Below are 18,244 nucleotides of genomic sequence, written 5' to 3'. Positions count from 1 at the left end.
AGCTTCCCATAAAGTTTCATTGAATTCCGGTCATTAGTTGCTGAGAAATAGCAAGGACAAAAAATTGTGCACGGACGGAATGACACACGGACAGACGAAGCGGCGACTATATTTTCCATTTTTTGGGAGCATAAAAAGAGGGGTTTATGTTCTAATGTTGATGTATATATTGCATTTGCCTTATTAAAGCATTCTGCTACTCATGCAAGGTAAACTATGATGGTTCTTGAGTTCACATTTCCACGAAAATTGCTGAGAAAACCTATGTATGACCTAAACATGCACATAAAATGAATAAAGCCTATCGTAAACAATCACGCACTTGCGCATTAAATTATTCAATAACTTTGTTAATATTGATAATGCATCTACATGATTTACACCAAGGTTAAAAGGATAACATTAGATCATCCTGCGCGTAAAGATTATGTCGAATAAATATGTTTCATGTATAAACCTTTCAAAAGCTCGTACGGAAAAATAGAAAAATCAGTCGCCATTGTGAACATCAGTTACTATTTTCCTCACTTACGCCACACCAGTTACTTGCGTACGATCCACCCCTGATCGTGATATTTAAAATAACAATATGTATACTATGTTAAACATAAGTAAGTCCATTATAGCAGCATCCGGAGACTTCAGCTTCCATTAGTGATGGTCAATAAACTGCACTTTCTCCTTCTTAAGAAACTGGAGGGTCTGTTCAGATGTTAACTTGAGTTCCTTCACAAAAAAATAAAGATAATCTCGTTTTTTTTTTTCGCTTTAAGAGACACAAGCCCAAGCCATGAAATCAGTGGCAAAAGAGTCCTGCTAAATGAACTTAAATGTGTCGCTTACTGTTCCGGTTTTTCTCATGTAGCGTACTTTGCGTCGCCCATACGACCCGCTTAATAGCACAATGCCTCATCGAGATAAATTAGTTATAGCGTGCCTGATTCCTTTGAGATTTTGGATTTAGTCATAACATAGCGGTAATGTACAATTTTCTGTTTAACATTTAATTTATTGAAAGTTAATCTTTTTTTTCTGAAAATTTATTTAGTAATTATTGGGCTGACAAAAAACATATTATAGCAAAAATAATGTAAGCATCAATACGCAAAACACATTCTTCTGCCATCGTCCGAATGGATTTACTCGCATTAATTGTAAAACGGGTGCGTATTATGAAACAGTCCATGGTAGTTAAAATCTTCCGATGCGATGAAACAACAGAAGAATATTTATAAAATGAAAAATGAATGAAATGTTTATTTGGTTAAACAAATGTTTGTGTTCTCAATATAATCCATAAACATAGTTGAAGCTGAAAATGTGTCTTAAAGTTTAATATATTCGTAGAACACATAAGTTAGACATTTTCAAAAATAGCGAACGAGCATTATACATTCTTGACATACCACGGACTTCGTATTTGTATACTAATGTGCAAACAATTAGCTTAGTAGAAGCATGTATTTGACATGAGCCAGCGTATTGCATATGTATTAATAAAAACAAATGTAGATCTAAATTCCGCGTGTTTTTATGCAACACGCTACCAAGAACAGTATTGTTTCAGTCATTTCTACAACCACTGCTAAGACAACGCGAACTGCAACACCAACAACGACGGGTGTGTATTAGGTTTTTGTTTGTTGCTAACTTATTCGCAACACAGAATAGGAACTGTTTCAATTGTAGTTATCAGTATTTTTATGCCCCCGGTAGGGTGGCATATAGCATTTGAACTGTCTGTCAGTCCGTCCGTCACCCCATCCGAAAACATTAACATTGGCCATAATTTTTGCAATATTGAAGATAGCAACTTGATATTTTGCATGTATGTGTATCTCATGGAGCTGCACATTTTGGGTGGTGAAAGGTCAAGGTCAATATCATCCTTCAAGGTCAAAGATAAAAAAACAAATCCAATGGAAGTAATAAGCTTTAAAGGGAGATAATTAGCTGTACCTGCCAAATGATAAAAAAATCAATTTATCAAAGCGGCGCGGGAGGAGCATTGTGTTTTGACAAACACATCTCTTGTTAATAATATTTCTAACCAATTACGGAGTGATCAGTGGTCTGTCCTAAATTAATAAATATGTTTTATAATGCAAAACAAATATAAAACTAACAAAACAAAATAATAATCAGGATGGCTGTTAAACAAACAACAAACATGCACAATGCACTATCTAATGGGAAATAGTGTGTTTCTATTCCGACAACTCCTGCAGACCAGTGTTCCCCGAGCCCCTGTGACCGTGGATCTTGTTATAGTAATAAAGGCATCAAAAACAATCCCACATTCTTCTGCATTTGTCCGACTGGTTTCACTGGAATGTACTGTGAAACAGGTGAGTAAATCATTTTTTTATGGCAAATAGTCTTAAAAGTGATTGGTTTTTAGCTCGGCTGTTTTCTGAGAAAACCCGAGGTATTGCCATTGCCAGCTCGTCGTGTCGTGTCGTGTCTTTCCGCCGTCCGGCGTCCGCAGTGCTAAAACCTTAACATTGGCTCTAAAATCAAAGTGCTTCTACCTACAACTTTGAAACTTCATATGTAAATGCACCTTGATGGGTTCTACACGCCTTACCCATTTTTGGGTCACCCGTTCAAAGGTCATGGTCACCGTGACCTCTAAAAAAATACAAATTCTGTCAAGCTTTCATTTATTCAAAACTGTACCAGCAGCCGAGCGTTGACACCCGTTATGCGGTGCTCTTGTAATCATAAATAATTACAACAATTTAAAACAACGGTTGCTTAAGGTATTAATTGAAAAGAAAATACATGATTTATAGGTTTGCATCGTCTTTAGTTCAGACAACCAGTATATCGAACGTTTTCTAGCAGAAACAAAGATCGAAATCTTAAAACATATTTAATTGATATTACAATTATAAATAATGCCTTGTTCACATTGTCGCTGTGTGCATGGGTCTTTTCCTATGCCTCTGCTGTAACAAGTTCATAGTCACAGTGACAATAATTACATTTTACGTCCAGTGTTGTTTACCTTACAATATAAATCACCATTTACAATAACAAGTTAAACATCATCAAATACTTATTAATTTATTGGTTTAACAACCGTTTTGCTAAAGTTGTTGAATAATACACACAGCTCTTCAATAAATGAACATCAATATACTTTTCCCCACCCACAAGACACTTTGTTTATTCGGGTTATTGTTTATTAACATATACAGGTAAGCATATTACGTGCGCTCGCACGAGTGTCAAAGCAACTCGTGCGCACATGCAAGCAAAACGTCCGCACGTGTATTGAACAAAAATGTCCCATGGACCCTGTATGTCACCGTAAATAAAGTGTGACTCCACAAATTATAGAAACATATCCCCAATTAACAAAGTAAACCTAAACATGCGTATTTTATTCGGTCTTTTTTGTACACTGACGTTTGCACTTATGGAAAGCGGGGTTACTGTGCTCACCAGTTATGAAAAAGGGGTTATTGTTCGAATTTTGATGCATATATTGCGATTGCCTGATGGAAGTATCCTGGTAATCATGCAAGGTAAACTATGATGGTTCTTGAGTTCACATTTCCACGAAAATTGCTGAGAAAACCTTATATAAGACCTAAACATGCATATACAACGAACCGTGTCAATCGTAAACAATCACGCACTTGCGTATAAAGTCTTCAATAACTTGTTTAATACTGATAATGCATCTACATGATTTACACCAAGGATAAAAGGATAACAGTAGATCATCCTTCGCGTAGGGATTATGTCGAATAAGATAGTATATGTATAAGCCTTTCCAAAGTTCGTACGTAAACATCGAAAAATCAGCCGTTTTCCGCCATTGTGAACGCCAGTTACTATTTTTTTCTCACTTACGCCACACCAGTTACTCGCGTACGATCCACCCCTGATCGTGATATTTAAAATAACATGTGCATGTTAATGTTTAACATATTCGCATGTAACAAGACTAAGATTGTTTAAAAGAATAGCGAACAAACCGTAACAAAATCGAAATACGACGGGTGTTTATATTTTATTAATTTGATGTACACTATCTAATTGCATGTTTATTTATCAAAACCAATGTCACTTGCAATATTGTGTGTTAAAATACAGCGTGCTACTCGATTGTTTCAGTCATCAGCAGAACAACTGCAACGGCAATGCCGATTCAAACAACAATAAAAACAACAACAACAGGTCGGTTTTATGTCTTCAATCGCTAGGTAATTTACGCACAACATTGAGAAACTGTAAAAAAAATTCTTCTGAAGCCGATCTTGAACAAACAATTAGTCCCTTGAACAAGTTCTTTTATACATGACAATCTCATGAAAAGGAGATCATTACTTTGACTGGCAGCCAACTTGGATTTCCATACGACATCTAACAACTGATCAACTAGATGCAGATTTAAGCTTAAGACAAAGAGGAAACACGCTGCCTAACACCATGTAATTTATTATACTGCTTTCTCTTCAGGGAGGGAAAAACATTAATCGATTTTGAGATCAATATGCGCATGCAATATTTACATCAATGATTTACTTATAAATAAATTTTCTGCCAGCCAGATGGCATAGTAGTTTATCTAAAAACATAATAATTGTTTAAGTATTGGGTCATGCTTGAGGATACAGGTGGAAATAGAGCATTGCTTCTCTTTCAAGTTCGTCAAGTGTCAGTGGACCGGCGATCGGCGGAGATGTCAGGGGGCTGATACTTGCGTTGGTCTGTGTTGGTGGCGTCATTTACTGTATCATCAAAAACGCAAGAGGGGCATGCGAGGTCAAGTAGTTCATCAGACCACAACGGTCCCAACGTCAGGTTAGAAATAAGCATACGTTTGATTTCGTCAGTCAGCTAGCTTGGTTAAAGGCTTTAACAAAAGTCCGATACTATTACGATTTTTAACGAATTGCTCAAGGTGAGCTATTGTGGTAAGTCTATGTCCCGCATCCTTCGTTGTGTGTAGTCTGTCATTTGTCGTCAACTTTTCGCTTGTTACCACTCGAACGGCAGAATATTTAATAAAATGTTGATGAAACTCAACCAGAATGTTTATTTTCTGGGCGGAGTTAGAATCCAGGTCATTTGTTCAAAAACTACGTAATCAGCTCAAACTTTGAAACCTTAAATTCGGAATGCCACCGTTATGACTTAATCTTGATGAAATTTGGTCAGAATGTTTATCTGGAAAAAATATCTAGCATCTAACGTTCAGTAAAAGTGCAGAGCGTCATTAAATTGAATGCTAACAAAAAGCTCTTGAAAAGATGAGACATTGGTTCATTCCTGTTGCAACGAAAATAAGATATATTCTGGTTTAAGGTAGATTTTATAAGATTATTTCCTACTTGAATGACGCAATCAATGCTTGTGTTGTTACACATGTAAATTACGTTGCAGGGGGTGGATGAAGGGCATGCGTAGACGGGTGCTTATTGTGATTAAATGAGGTTAGTTGGAACTAACATACACACATGTAGTTTTAGTGATTTTCGCCAAGAGGTAGCGAATGTTTTCACCCGGTAAGTCACTTTATATTTACATTTCTTTTTAGTAAACAGGCCGTTTCGCCTCTACGGTGTTTGTGCTCTCTCGAGTTTTGTTTTCAAGATCGTAGACGTCGGAATAAAACAGTTATTGCAGGAAATGCACACATGTCTTGTTTAATTACGTAAAGTTCGAGATAATGGATGTAGGAATATTATTTTCTCTCATGATAAACAGTATCTGCGAGTTTGTGTAGTAACATATAACGTACATCACGACTTTTGTATTATCTCGACGCGTTTTAGCTCTATTAATTCATTTAATTCATTAAATCTGAAATATAATGTTTTACACAACTTTTTTCGAACTGACTTTCTTTTAAGCATATTTTGGACCTGACTTTCAGCTTAAGCCGGTTCGTAACTATTACAATGTTGATAAAAAACTACCATTATTGCGATTCTGAATACCTAAAGCGATTTGGAATACCTGACGCGAGCTTAGTTCTAACATGCATATCAGTAGATAGTATTGCAAACTTAAATATTAATTCTTTATACTCAACACAATAACATTTAACGCATTTTGCCTCAACGATACTGATATATTTATGTTACTTTGATATTACACATTTTGGAGGACCTAGTTTTAAACAAGTTCTGTAGTTGGTGAATATATTCAAACTCGCAAAAGTGAATTTGTTATTGATAGGAATATACGACATGATTTCAGTAGAAGTGATCAATATATACATGTATTTTATTGCTCTTTCATACTTATTTGAATGCATATTATTTAAAACTGTTTTATTGAGGAAATATAGTATTGGTTCATCTAAATATGTTATTTCGTTTGTTCCTAAAACACTTCGCCTGCTAACCTTATTTAATGTTAGTATGTTCAAGGCAAAACGAATTAGTTCCGACCCAATTGCATTTTTGTACTTAATTCAACTTAAAAGCACTTAGTATAACGCCGGATTAATGTTTGGAATGTTTTTTAATGGTTGTTTTGAATGAATTCCCTTTCAACTTTGGTCATATCACTGCGTCGGCGTGCAACGTATAAGAAATAACAATGTTCAGTGTCAGGAATTCAGGACAACTCACTGATGTTTATACGACATATCGACAAAAAAAAACACTTAAAATTACGCGTTAAAATCCATCTCGCAGAATTTCATTCTCAGTGATCGGTCATTAAATCGTCAGGGGAGACATTATCGATTTGGTCATATCTCATCTTCGTTGTACAGCGTATAGGACATTACCTTGTTCAGTGTCAGAAATTCCGGAGTGCTCACTGTATGTTCATACGACATATAGACACAAATTTGGCCCAGTTACAATGACGCGTTAAAATCCATATGGCAAAATTTCGGGGTCAGTAATCGGTCAATAAAACACCAGGGGAGACATAAACAACGATGTTGATAACAACGTAATGCTTTCACGATTAGAAAACAAATTCCACCAAAATAGTATAATGTCATGATAACAGGGAACTCGTTTAATTATCTAACCATAAATGTTTGCCGTACTCGGTTAGCCTGTGTGGAAAATCGTACCTGAAAGTCTGAATGGGCTGCCGAAATTTGCCAGTTTGCTATAAATAACGAAGCATGACATCAATTTTCTATCTACAAGTATTGTACTCAGATGTTCAATTAGCAAAATGCAATCAGTTTTTTTTTCAAACCGCGTTATGCGAAAATTAGTGTCATGACATATTCCAGAGTTGCTTTAGCTCAGCATGCACAAATCACAGCCTCGTCAGGAGATACCTTATGGGACCATGAAGCCTGATTTTATAGGGGACATCGAAGCTCCTTGCCAGAATGCGCAATTGCATACCGTGTTTTATAAGAGAACATGATATTAATACATCAAATAACTCGACGAAAGTCACGTAAGTGAACAACACATTTGTGAAAGGTTTTCATTCAATAACATTTTATACCGACGTCTACGATCTTTACAATCAAACAAAAACACGAGGGACGCTCCAACACCGTAGAGCCAGAAGGGAGAATTCATTTTGATGAAATGTAAGTATAAGTGTCTTTCCGAGTCAAAAACCTCAGCGAAAATCATCAAAATGACGCCATTTTGTAAGTCAGCTCCAACAAACCTCACTAAAACACAGTGAGCTCCCTTATACGCATGGATGTAATACCATAACGGAATGTCTGTACACAACAGTTCAGGTAATGGTCATGAGCGCTCCGACTCCAGCTGTGTACCAAGGCTATCCCCCACCTTCACAGACCGTAAACCAACCACAACAAGGCTATCCTCCACCTTTACAGACCGGATACCAATCACAACAAGGCTATCCACAAACTGCAGCAGCTGGTTACCAGCCTAATCAGACTGGATATCAACCTGGTGGGTACCAACAACAGACTAGTTTTTCACAGGCAACAAAGGCAGGGTACCCGCGAGATCAGACTGGTTACCCACACGAACCGAAAAAAGGTTATGCCGGGAAACAACAATCTGCCTCACCATCTTACTCACCATCAGGTATGACAGAATAACACAAGTATAAAAATATATATCCCCAGTTACCATATGCATGTTTTTTCGTTTGTTGACTGTAAAACTGTTGTAATTGTCAAAACAATGTTAGATGAAATTTTTTGACAGCCAACAATTGAAATGCAGAATCGAAGAATATGATTTCTTTTGTAAAGACATATCTCCTGTGTAGCCTGTTATTAATATTTATTTAATAATTTCTATACGTAGTATTTTCCAATTTATTGACAATGTAAACGCAAATGAAAAAAAACAACAATACGAATGGTTATATTGACAACATAGGAGTCACTTTTTACATCTGTTTTTCTGTTGTGAATATTGTCTTTTTTGCAAAGCATTTCAAAATTAAAAAAAATAGTTGGAAGCTATTACACGTATTTTATTGTATGTAGCGCTCAAGATCAACATGACTAAATACTGGGCCAATGTCATAACAATTTTCAAAATTGTTTAACAATAAAACAAATACATGTCAATATTTGTATTGTAAAATGTTACAATTATAAACATCTGTGCGAACAGAAAAACAAATTGTCATGTAGGCTGTTATCACTTTTAGTACTTAGTTATAATGAAGAGCTTATTTTGGCAACACATGTTAATTTAAGTCAAATTCGGCGAAATATCATAAAATTTTACTTCCAAATTACAATTCCCACTCTCACTGATAAAAATACAGGTACATGTACTCCGATCTGTTGATTTCATGCTAATGCCATCCTGAACAAAATTTCTAGAGGGTTTAAAAGGATCACTTGTTCTAATGATATCTCGGGACAGTTACAAACATTTGCAGGCTGATAAACAACCGGGCTGTCTGATGTGTGGCCGTTTCGGGAAAGCTTGTGAAAAATACCTGGTTAGAACTGGTCCTATGGCGTTATGGTCCTCATCTTCATTGTTATTATACGTGGGCTTTGTAGTTCCATGATTAGGGATCTTAGTGACATACTTACATGCATACACGAATCTGTGGAAAATTCCCTGTAACATGTTTAATTAAAATATATTAAACTATTTAATACATTGATCGACATTTTATTCAAATTTATTTCCAAACTTCTAGGGCACATGCCACCCTAACAGAGATGTTTTCCTTTTAACCATAATTTGAAGCTCAGATTCATTCATTTTTGCATGTTCTGTCAGTTGCTTTTCCATGTGTGTTTACATCAGCATATATGAAAACAAATATTGTAAAGAATAAAAATCACCCAACCACTTCATACCCAAGGGGTCTAGTAAAACACACCTCAGTTGGGCGGACCGTTTCTTTGTCCAAGTGGGAGTTGAGCTGTCATTTAAGACGGACCACACATCTCGAGTCCTCTTGCAATCGCTCTGCAGAAGAATAATAAATCCTATAAACCGAATGTAGAATTTAAAAAAGATGTACAACGAACAACCTGGAACATGGTCAGATGATCATGATCTGGGTCATATGATGTCTATTAGCTATGAAAATACAATGCAATGGAAATCGTTTGATATACAGTTTGGTTGTAAATATATTGGCTTTTGAAAGTTTTAAAATTAAAATGAGAAAATTATATTGCTTCTAACAACATTAATATACTGCTTTCTATTGAAAGTATTCAATAAGTAGTTTAGACCTGGCAAATGTGTTATATGTCTACAGAAACAGCGTTAAATATATTTTAAGAATATCTGAGAGAATATGTGTGTTTTATTGTAATGGCAATAACGTTACATGTTAACAAATAATCTTCACGCAAATATATATGTGTTGTCAGTGCCGCCACCACCTTCGGTGCCACCACAGCCCTCAGTGCCGCCACCACCCTCGGTGCCACCTCAGCCCTGCGTGCCGCCACCACCATATTCTCCTTGAACGTCATAAAGTTATCAGTTATGAAGCCCAAATTTGGACATGAATCTTCATTTTTGTCGTATTTGATATCTTTTATAATTACATGTTTTAAGTAGTACACAGTTTTGTTTTAATTATCTTAGTATAATCGCGACCTTTTTACACATTATTATTTACCCACTTATAACCATGGAGTTTTTGATAGTTTAAATACATTTGCATTTTCAGTATAATCGTGATTCGTATAATTGCTTATTTTTTTTTATTAATAAAGAAGTCAAAAAGGTAAAAGAGTTCGTTAGTAAAATACCATTATTTTTTATAATCGCGTTTATTCTGTATACTTTTTTGTAAGATATGGAATTTTTTTGAAGTCAAATAATGAAGTAAAGTCATTTTACAAATCTATAACCAGTTATGTTAATGTATAAATAAAAATCTTATTGCATGCAGTTTACTCTGTACTCATTTTAATGTGCTTGTGCTATGAATCTGATGTTGTTTATTCATTCTTTTATAATGCATTTTTGTTAAAACCCCCAAAAGGAGAAGGTATGCTGGAGTCTACATATTGATATGTGGTAAGTTTTGTATTGTTGTCCTTCGAGCATTTCGTCAACGTTGGTTAAGATTTAGATGAAAACTTCTCATGCTTCTTAAAGAACAAAAGCAATAGTGATTTTTTGTTTATAAAATGAATTGTATTACCCAATTCTTTTATCTAGGGCAGACGTTTGCGATTGAATTTCTTATTTTTGTCAAATTAACAAATTGTTTGTTATATTAAAATATTGATGTACAAAATTAACTTTGAGCCAATAAGATTTATAAGAGCTGTAAGGCACACAAGTTTGTTTTTAAACATGATAACCATTAAACATCGTATGGTGGTTCTCAACACAGTTTATTCAATTAATGTCCATGGGTGTCAAAACAGGCCCCGCTATGATGGTCACTAAATTAAAAGGTTTGGTATTTGGGAAGGAACAGTGTATGGTGATTCTCTACCAAATTGGTTAAATCATTTTTCTTGTGTCAAAATTTGTTCCAATCAGGAGGTAAATTGTTTTTATAATGTCTCGAAATAATCGGTCGATAGAAAAACACGGCCACGAAATGGTGCAAATTCCATTATGTATAAAAGACTCTAATGAAGCACTTGGTAAGGCCTCACGTCCAATTTTTAAAATGGTTTGATAACGGCACACGAAGTTGCTCAGCCAGTTCAGTTCCCCAAAGTTTAAAGTGAGAAACTTGGACCTATGGCCCTCATGTTGTTTAAAAAGGGAAGGGAGAATTTACTAATTAATAAAAAACTGTATTTATTATCTTTATGTTTCATTAATTTTTTTTTTATAGAGAATTGGATGCATAAAGCCAGTTTTCAATTTCAAATAATGATATATTTGAATTTTGAATTAAACTCGATCATTTTTTTAAATGAAATTCAGTGCACATTTTTTTCATTTATTGCTGGTGTGTTTTTATTATACACGTTGTGATAAATGTAGAGGGTAAACATTGATTTTGTACATATATGTTTTAGATAAGATGTTTTAATGGTAAAGAGAATCACTGATTTATAAAGATACATTTGTCAAAGCTCATGTTTTCTTCATGTATTTTCATGTATTTTTTCATAGTAATAATACGTATTCCATGTACTTTCAATACATTTATTAAATATAATTGTTGTCTTAAACAAATTATATAGAGAACTATTTATGCATGTTGCAATGTACACACACTGCATGTTTATGATAAATATGAACATTTATTGTATATTGCAATTATTGTAAAAGCTTAGTAGTGAATTTCTTTTATAAAAAGGAACCCCAGACATTGTGCATAGATAAATCCAGTTCCTAGGACAAAAACTCAAAGAAATATTTGAAAAATCAGTGCTTATTCAGATTCATACTCTTCATAATTTGAAAGCAATTTCTTTAAACTTAAACCCTCATCCCCCTTAAAATAATTAAATCAAATTTCAACAATATATTTGGTTGAAGTTTAAGCACCAAAGTGCGTTTTGATTAATGAATATGTACGATCGATTCTTGGTACGAACAGGGTAGTAGTAAATTCACTGGACATTCTCTAGAGGAATCACCAACTATCATGTGACTTAAAAATATATAAAAAAATACTACCAAATTCTTATTATTTTATTCTTTTTTGTTTACTGATTTCATTCCAGGTTTATGGTTAATAAAATGGTTATTATCACTGTCAGTTTTTTTTTCCAAATTTGGCAATTGGACTTTATGCAAATAATTTCAATTCTAGAAAGGATGTTTAAGTGCTAATTTACATATTCTTAGATCTTTAGCGTCAAAGTTGATCCATCGTAAATAGTTTTGTACCATTGAAATGAAAAGATGTTTTATTAAGACTTAATTATTTTCTTAAAAAACTTTCACAACTAGCTTTGGAAACAGTAATATCAACATAGCTAGAAAAAAACTGAGCCATTAAATGTTATAGTACTGCTCTATTGACAGCCATCACAATTGGGTCGGGCAATTTAAAGCGCAGAGGCCACGCAAATGACGTCAGTGTAATAGATCGCGTATGTATATATTTTTAAAATTTTAAAATATTTTGTCCATAGGTATGCCCCTCAAGACGTTTCATCTGAATATATAGTGCAATATTGTGACCAAAAAAACTTTGGGGAGCATCACCCGTCTCCGACGGTTTTTTGTTTTAAATGCGGTGGTCTTAACCAGGAAAAACTTTGAGTTGTAGATAAACATGACATTTGTACTAATTAAAGCTCAAAGCATTCAATACGAACTAATTATGACCAAATAACTTAAAGGGGATTTTTTCACAGAATTTGGCATGTATTGAAGTTTGACATTAAATGCTTTATATTGATTAATGTAAACAATGTATCTAAAAAAAGCTCCAGTATAAAAAAGAATACAATTTAAAAAAAACAACAGAAAAAGTAACCCTCAACTGGGCTCGAACCACTGACCCCTGGAGTCCTGCAGTAGAACTCTACCACTTAGGCCACTCGGCCATCTGTGCTCATGTAAACATTGATGTCTTTTTGACTTTATATAAGCAATCCTCGGATTTTCACAAACTTTATAACGACAACAACAGAACTCTCCTAATTATTCAATTGTTTCGTGTTGCAACGCTTGATAATTTTCAGGTTTTTAAATGGCCAAAAGATGAATAATAATGGATATTTTAGAGTATGGTAAATTTTCTTTGTTACTGTTTCCTCACAAACATCATAACTAAAACCAAAATTTGCGAATCTGAAACAACTTTTTAAAATTTTGTCGATTTACCAAAACGTGAAAAGGCCCCTTTAATATTATTGGGATAATTTGAATGAGTGTTATATAAATCATAAAACGTTCTCCATGTTTTACGTAGACTGTAGCATAGTCTGAATTAATCGTTTAGGCATATGCTTAAGCGATTTTTTTCCCTTCTTTTTAAAGTACCGGAAAACGGCACTTAAAACTACTCATAAAAGCTCAAAGCATTCAAGAAGAACTAAAAACTTGTTTATTGCAAAATCGAAATCAGGTTGTTTTGGAATAAATATTTTGTCAGAGTGTTGGACGAAATAAAAATCAGGTTTTCATCTTTTGAATTCTCAATCAGTAGCATGATTAGAGAGCTTGCTTTAATATTTATGTATGTTCTCATCGCGCCATTAAAAAACTTCACCGTTTTCCGACAGCCACTATTCCTGTATTTCGCTCACTTAAGAGTTAAACTGACTTTTTCTACCGAATTTAAAGATTTTCAACACAAGTAAGACATTTAATTAATCATTTTATATCATCGCAACAAAAATATGGCAAAATAATTTACATGTATTTTCTTAGTAAAAGGCAAATTCTAGGAAGGAACCCTAACAATCCAGATTTGTTCATAATCATTCTGTTAAGTGATAATTGATTTTGGAAAACATTAATTTTTTACAGTTATTTTTTAGATAAATCATAAAGTAAATATTATAATACATTACTGTACACCAAAATACTGTTTGTAAGTGAATATATTTAGAATAATTGACATTTAAAAGCTAACTTAAATTCTTTGCAGTTTTATTTATTTGTTTAAACACATCAAAGTTTATTTTATTTTGAATTCTTCTTCGGCTATTGGTCCTCGACTAGTTTATACTACATATCATATCACTTAATATTTCAATGCTAATTTATCATAACAATTCTATTTCGGATTCATCAACAACTTAAACAGACACAAAGTTCTGATTGTATTTAAAACCGATTTTCTATTGACTCTATATTTAAACCTCTTTCTGAAAACTCACACAATGAGCATTTGAGGAAGTATATCATTTCAATTGGTCAGAAAAAAAAGATGAGAGAAAAAGCGTGTTTCCTTATTATTAAGTTGGTACCGGAAGTGATACCATTAACAATCCGATTTCCTGACCATTTTCCCTCAAATGCAAGTGATCTAATTCAGAGAAATGATATCCTGAAGGGACCCTAATAATCAACAATGCGCTTTTGTTTTACTTTTTTAGCTCGACTTTTCGAAGAAAAATGAGAGCTATTCTACTCGCCCCGGCGTCGGCGCAGCCGTCGCCGTTGGATAAAGTTTTTTTAAATTAAAGTCAATAACTTTAACACTATCAAAGATAATTAACTCAAACTTGGATACTTCTTTATGGCAATAAGACAATTGTGTATGTCAAGTTGCATAACTCTGTCAGCATTATTTTTAGAGTTATGCCCATTTTTATACTTAAAAAATTGAACATTTGGTTAAGTTTTGTGTTAAGGTCCACTTTATTCCTAAAGTATCAAAGCTATTGCTTTCATACTTGCAACACTTACAACTATCATAAGGGGACTGTGCAGGCAAAGTTATGTAACTCTGACTGGCATTTTGACACAATTATTGCCCCTTATATACTTAGATAATTGAACATTTGGTTAAGTTTTTTGTTTTGGTCCATTTAACTCCTAAAGTATCATAGCTATTGCTTTTAGACTTGGAACACTCGCTAACTATCATAAGGGGACTGTACGGGACAAGTTGCATAACTCTGGTGGGCATTTTGATGGAATTATCGCCCTTTTTTGACTTAGTAACTTTGAATATTTTTTTATTGTGTGTTTAGATGCACTTTACTTCTCAAGGCTATTGCTTTCAAACTTCAAATACTTTCTTACTGTCATGAGGATACTGTACCTGACAAGTTGAATTTTACATTGACCTTTGAATGACCTTGACTCTCAAGGTCAAATAAATCAAATTTGCTTAAATTGCCATAACTTCTTTATTTAGGATCAGATTTGATTCATACCTCGAAAAATCAACGCAAACCTGACATACCACAATGGACTCCACCCAAACCATTCCACAGGCCCCACCCCAGTATCCTCCCACCAAATTTTTATATGTTTTTCCCCTTTTTTATGCCCCTGTAGCAGTTGAACTGTCGGTCAGTCTGTACGACCTTCCTAAAACTTTAACATTGGCAATAACTTTTGCAATAGTGTAGATAGCAACTTGATATTTGGCATAGATATGTATGGAGCTGCACATTTTGAGTGGTGGAAGGTTAAGGTCAAGGTCGTCCTTCAAGATCAAAGGTCAAATAAATGGCATCTGTCCGTCCTTCCAAAAACTTTAACATTTGGCATAACTTTTGCAATATTGAAGATAGCATCTTGATATTTGGCATGCATGTGTATCTCATTTGAATGGTGACAGGTTAAGGTCTTGGTCATCCTTTAGGGTCAAATGTCAAGGTCAAATGTAAAATTTTGCAATATTGAATATAGCGACTCGATATTTGACATGCATGCGTATCTCATGGAGCTACACATTTTGAGTGGTGAAAGGTCAAGGTCATCCTTTAAGATCAAAGGTCAAGGTCAAAGGTCAAACTTTGCAATATTGAAGATAGCATGCATGCGTATCTCATGGAGTTGCACATTTTGAGTGGTAGGTAAAAAGTATCCTTCAATGTCAAAATGCAAATTTTTGCAATAATGAAGATATTAAATCGATATTTGGCATGCATGCGTATCTCATGAAGCTGCACATTTTGAGTGACGAAAGGTCAAGGTCATCCTTCCAGGTCAAGGTCAAAGGTCAAATTTTGCGATATTGAAGATAGCAACTCGATATTTGGCATGCATGCGTATCTCATGGAGCTGCACATTTTGAGTGGTGAAAGGTCAAGGTCATCTTTCAAGTTCAAAGGTCAAATAACTCCAGCTTTAATTGAAGTACATTTAGATATACCAGCACTTTTCGAACCAGAACCAACCCGTATCAAACGAAAGAATTTACATATGTTGCAGATGACAAGGAACAAAACCATTAAGGATCCAATAGACATATGTATAGGCATCAAATGTGACTGCTACTGTGTTCACAAGGTTTTTCTTTTTTTGACCTAGTGACCTAGTTTTTGACCCAGCATGACCAAGTTTCGAACTCAGTCGAGGTATCAATGGGACAAATGTTCTGACCAAGTTTCATGAAGATCGGACAATAAATGTGGCCTCAGGAGAGTTCACACGGCAAAATGTTTACTACGCACAACGGACGACGGACAAAAGGCGATCACAAAAGCTCACCATGAGCACATTGTGCTCAGGTGAACTTAAAGGTAAAGTTAATTTTGTAATGAAATAAATCTGATTTCGATTTTTGTCTTTCTTGTAATGAATATAATGTCAATTTATTGAAAATGTTTGAATATATTTATGTAATCATTCTCGTTCTCGATATTGTTATTGCATTATATAAATTATTTAAATTGAATCTTAAAATGACATGCATTTTATTTTCATGTATTATATTAAAAAATAAAACTTGAAATCGCAGAATACTTTTAATCTGAATAAATAATCTTGAAATAAAACAATGTTGTTTTTACATTGAACTGATGTTACAATCAAAGGTGCGAAAATGTCCCATAATGTGCGAGAACGTTGTTTTCCAAATAGATTCATCACCCAAAGAGAAATTGCTCATAAGTAGTGCGGTTTTAACTCCGCCAACAAGGGAGATAACTTAGTTTCTTATAAAAAGGCAATCTCCTATGCAGTGGTCCCCCTTATTCTAGAAAAATCTGAAATGGTCAATGTCATTTTTATGATTGTTTGGCTTCGCTTGAATGTTAACGTGCAAAAAATAATAATAATGTTAATTATTTAGCACTCTTGGCAACATAAGTTGCCTCTAAGTGGGGTTATCGGTAGTTCTACACAAGAACTTAAACGCGATCCGGTATCAAAATCCCCGCTGTACAAACCTTCAAGTGTAAACAAAAATCATTATAGTGCTTTCTTATATTAGAAATCAGTGATACAGAAAATGACGTAACAACAATCTCCCCTTTGGTAACTTCTGTTGAAAAAATAATGACTTATACTGGGGATTTCGGTAGTTTTACATTCGCCCGCCGAGTACCGAAATCCCCCATAATTACACCTTTAAGGGTTAACATGTCATCCGTATGATTGTTTTTTTTGGCATCGCGTAAATCTTAATGTGCAAATAATAATATTAATATTAATTATTTAGCACTCTTGACAGCATAAGTTGCCTCTTAGTGGGGTTATCGGTAATTCTACACAAGAACATAAACGCACGCCGGTATCGAAATCCCCGCTGTACAAACCTTCAATTGTAAAAAAAATCATAAGAATGTTTTTTTATAGTAGAAATCAGGGATACGTACAATCTCCAATATGGTTACTTATGTTGGAAAAAATACTTATAGCAGGGATTTCGGGCGTCGCGTTAAGCGAGAGATGCGAATTAAATTATACATAATTAAAAACTGATATTCTTTTAGCTTAATTTATAAATCATGTTCCATCGCGCCAATATACTCATTGTTTCATGAAATTGAGTATAAAAGCAAAACGATTGAAATTATGTCAGAAACCCAGCTTTTCACAATAAATGACCTTTAACTTAACGCCAGCAGACCCGAATGAATACACTTCATTTATTCCAATCAGGTAAAGAACAAATATAATAATAAAACAGAGGAAGTATACACTGTGTATTAGCAACCTGCTGTGGTGATCCCTATCTTATGAGCTCAATACACAGGCACCTGGCTACTGTACTGGAAAAAATGGATTAACTGCCAAAATAAATTATTTCATTTATTGCTAAATTGTTGTGAACATTTAAAATTAACAACGAGAATGGATCAACATCACCGTTGCACATGTTTAATAAGTTCACAGTAATCTGTTCTTTAAATAGAGATAGCCTAATTAAAGACGGCGCTAATAAAGAATAAAGTGTGAAGGTGGATATTCAGAAATAAGATCCATTTTCGCATGACACTGGCAGTATAGCATGTAGTCTTATATAAATAAGACAAATTTAAGACATG

General features: G+C 34.3%; 3 protein-coding genes across 24 annotated transcripts in view; all 3 read left to right on the top strand.

Annotated features, from left to right (window-relative positions):
* LOC127877631 (uncharacterized) overlaps positions 1-18,244 on the top strand; it is a 155,174-nt gene that overhangs the window by 47,198 nt on the left and 89,732 nt on the right. The gene's annotated exons all lie outside the window — the stretch shown is intronic.
* Positions 1-18,244, top strand: part of LOC127877775 (uncharacterized) — a 184,810-nt gene that overhangs the window by 105,964 nt on the left and 60,602 nt on the right. The window lies entirely within an intron of this gene.
* On the top strand, positions 7,702-10,043 carry LOC127877910 (annexin A7-like). The gene is made up of 2 exons (XM_052424234.1): positions 7,702-8,012; positions 9,785-10,043. The coding sequence occupies exons 1-2, from the start codon at positions 7,703-7,705 to the stop codon at positions 9,880-9,882; spliced, it is 408 nt and encodes a 135-aa protein (XP_052280194.1). The 5' UTR covers position 7,702; the 3' UTR covers positions 9,883-10,043.

This window comes from Dreissena polymorpha, chromosome 1, assembly GCF_020536995.1.
Source record: "Dreissena polymorpha isolate Duluth1 chromosome 1, UMN_Dpol_1.0, whole genome shotgun sequence".
Classification (NCBI taxonomy): Eukaryota; Metazoa; Mollusca; class Bivalvia; order Myida; family Dreissenidae; genus Dreissena; species Dreissena polymorpha.
This window is presented reverse-complemented; position numbering and strand designations above follow the sequence as displayed.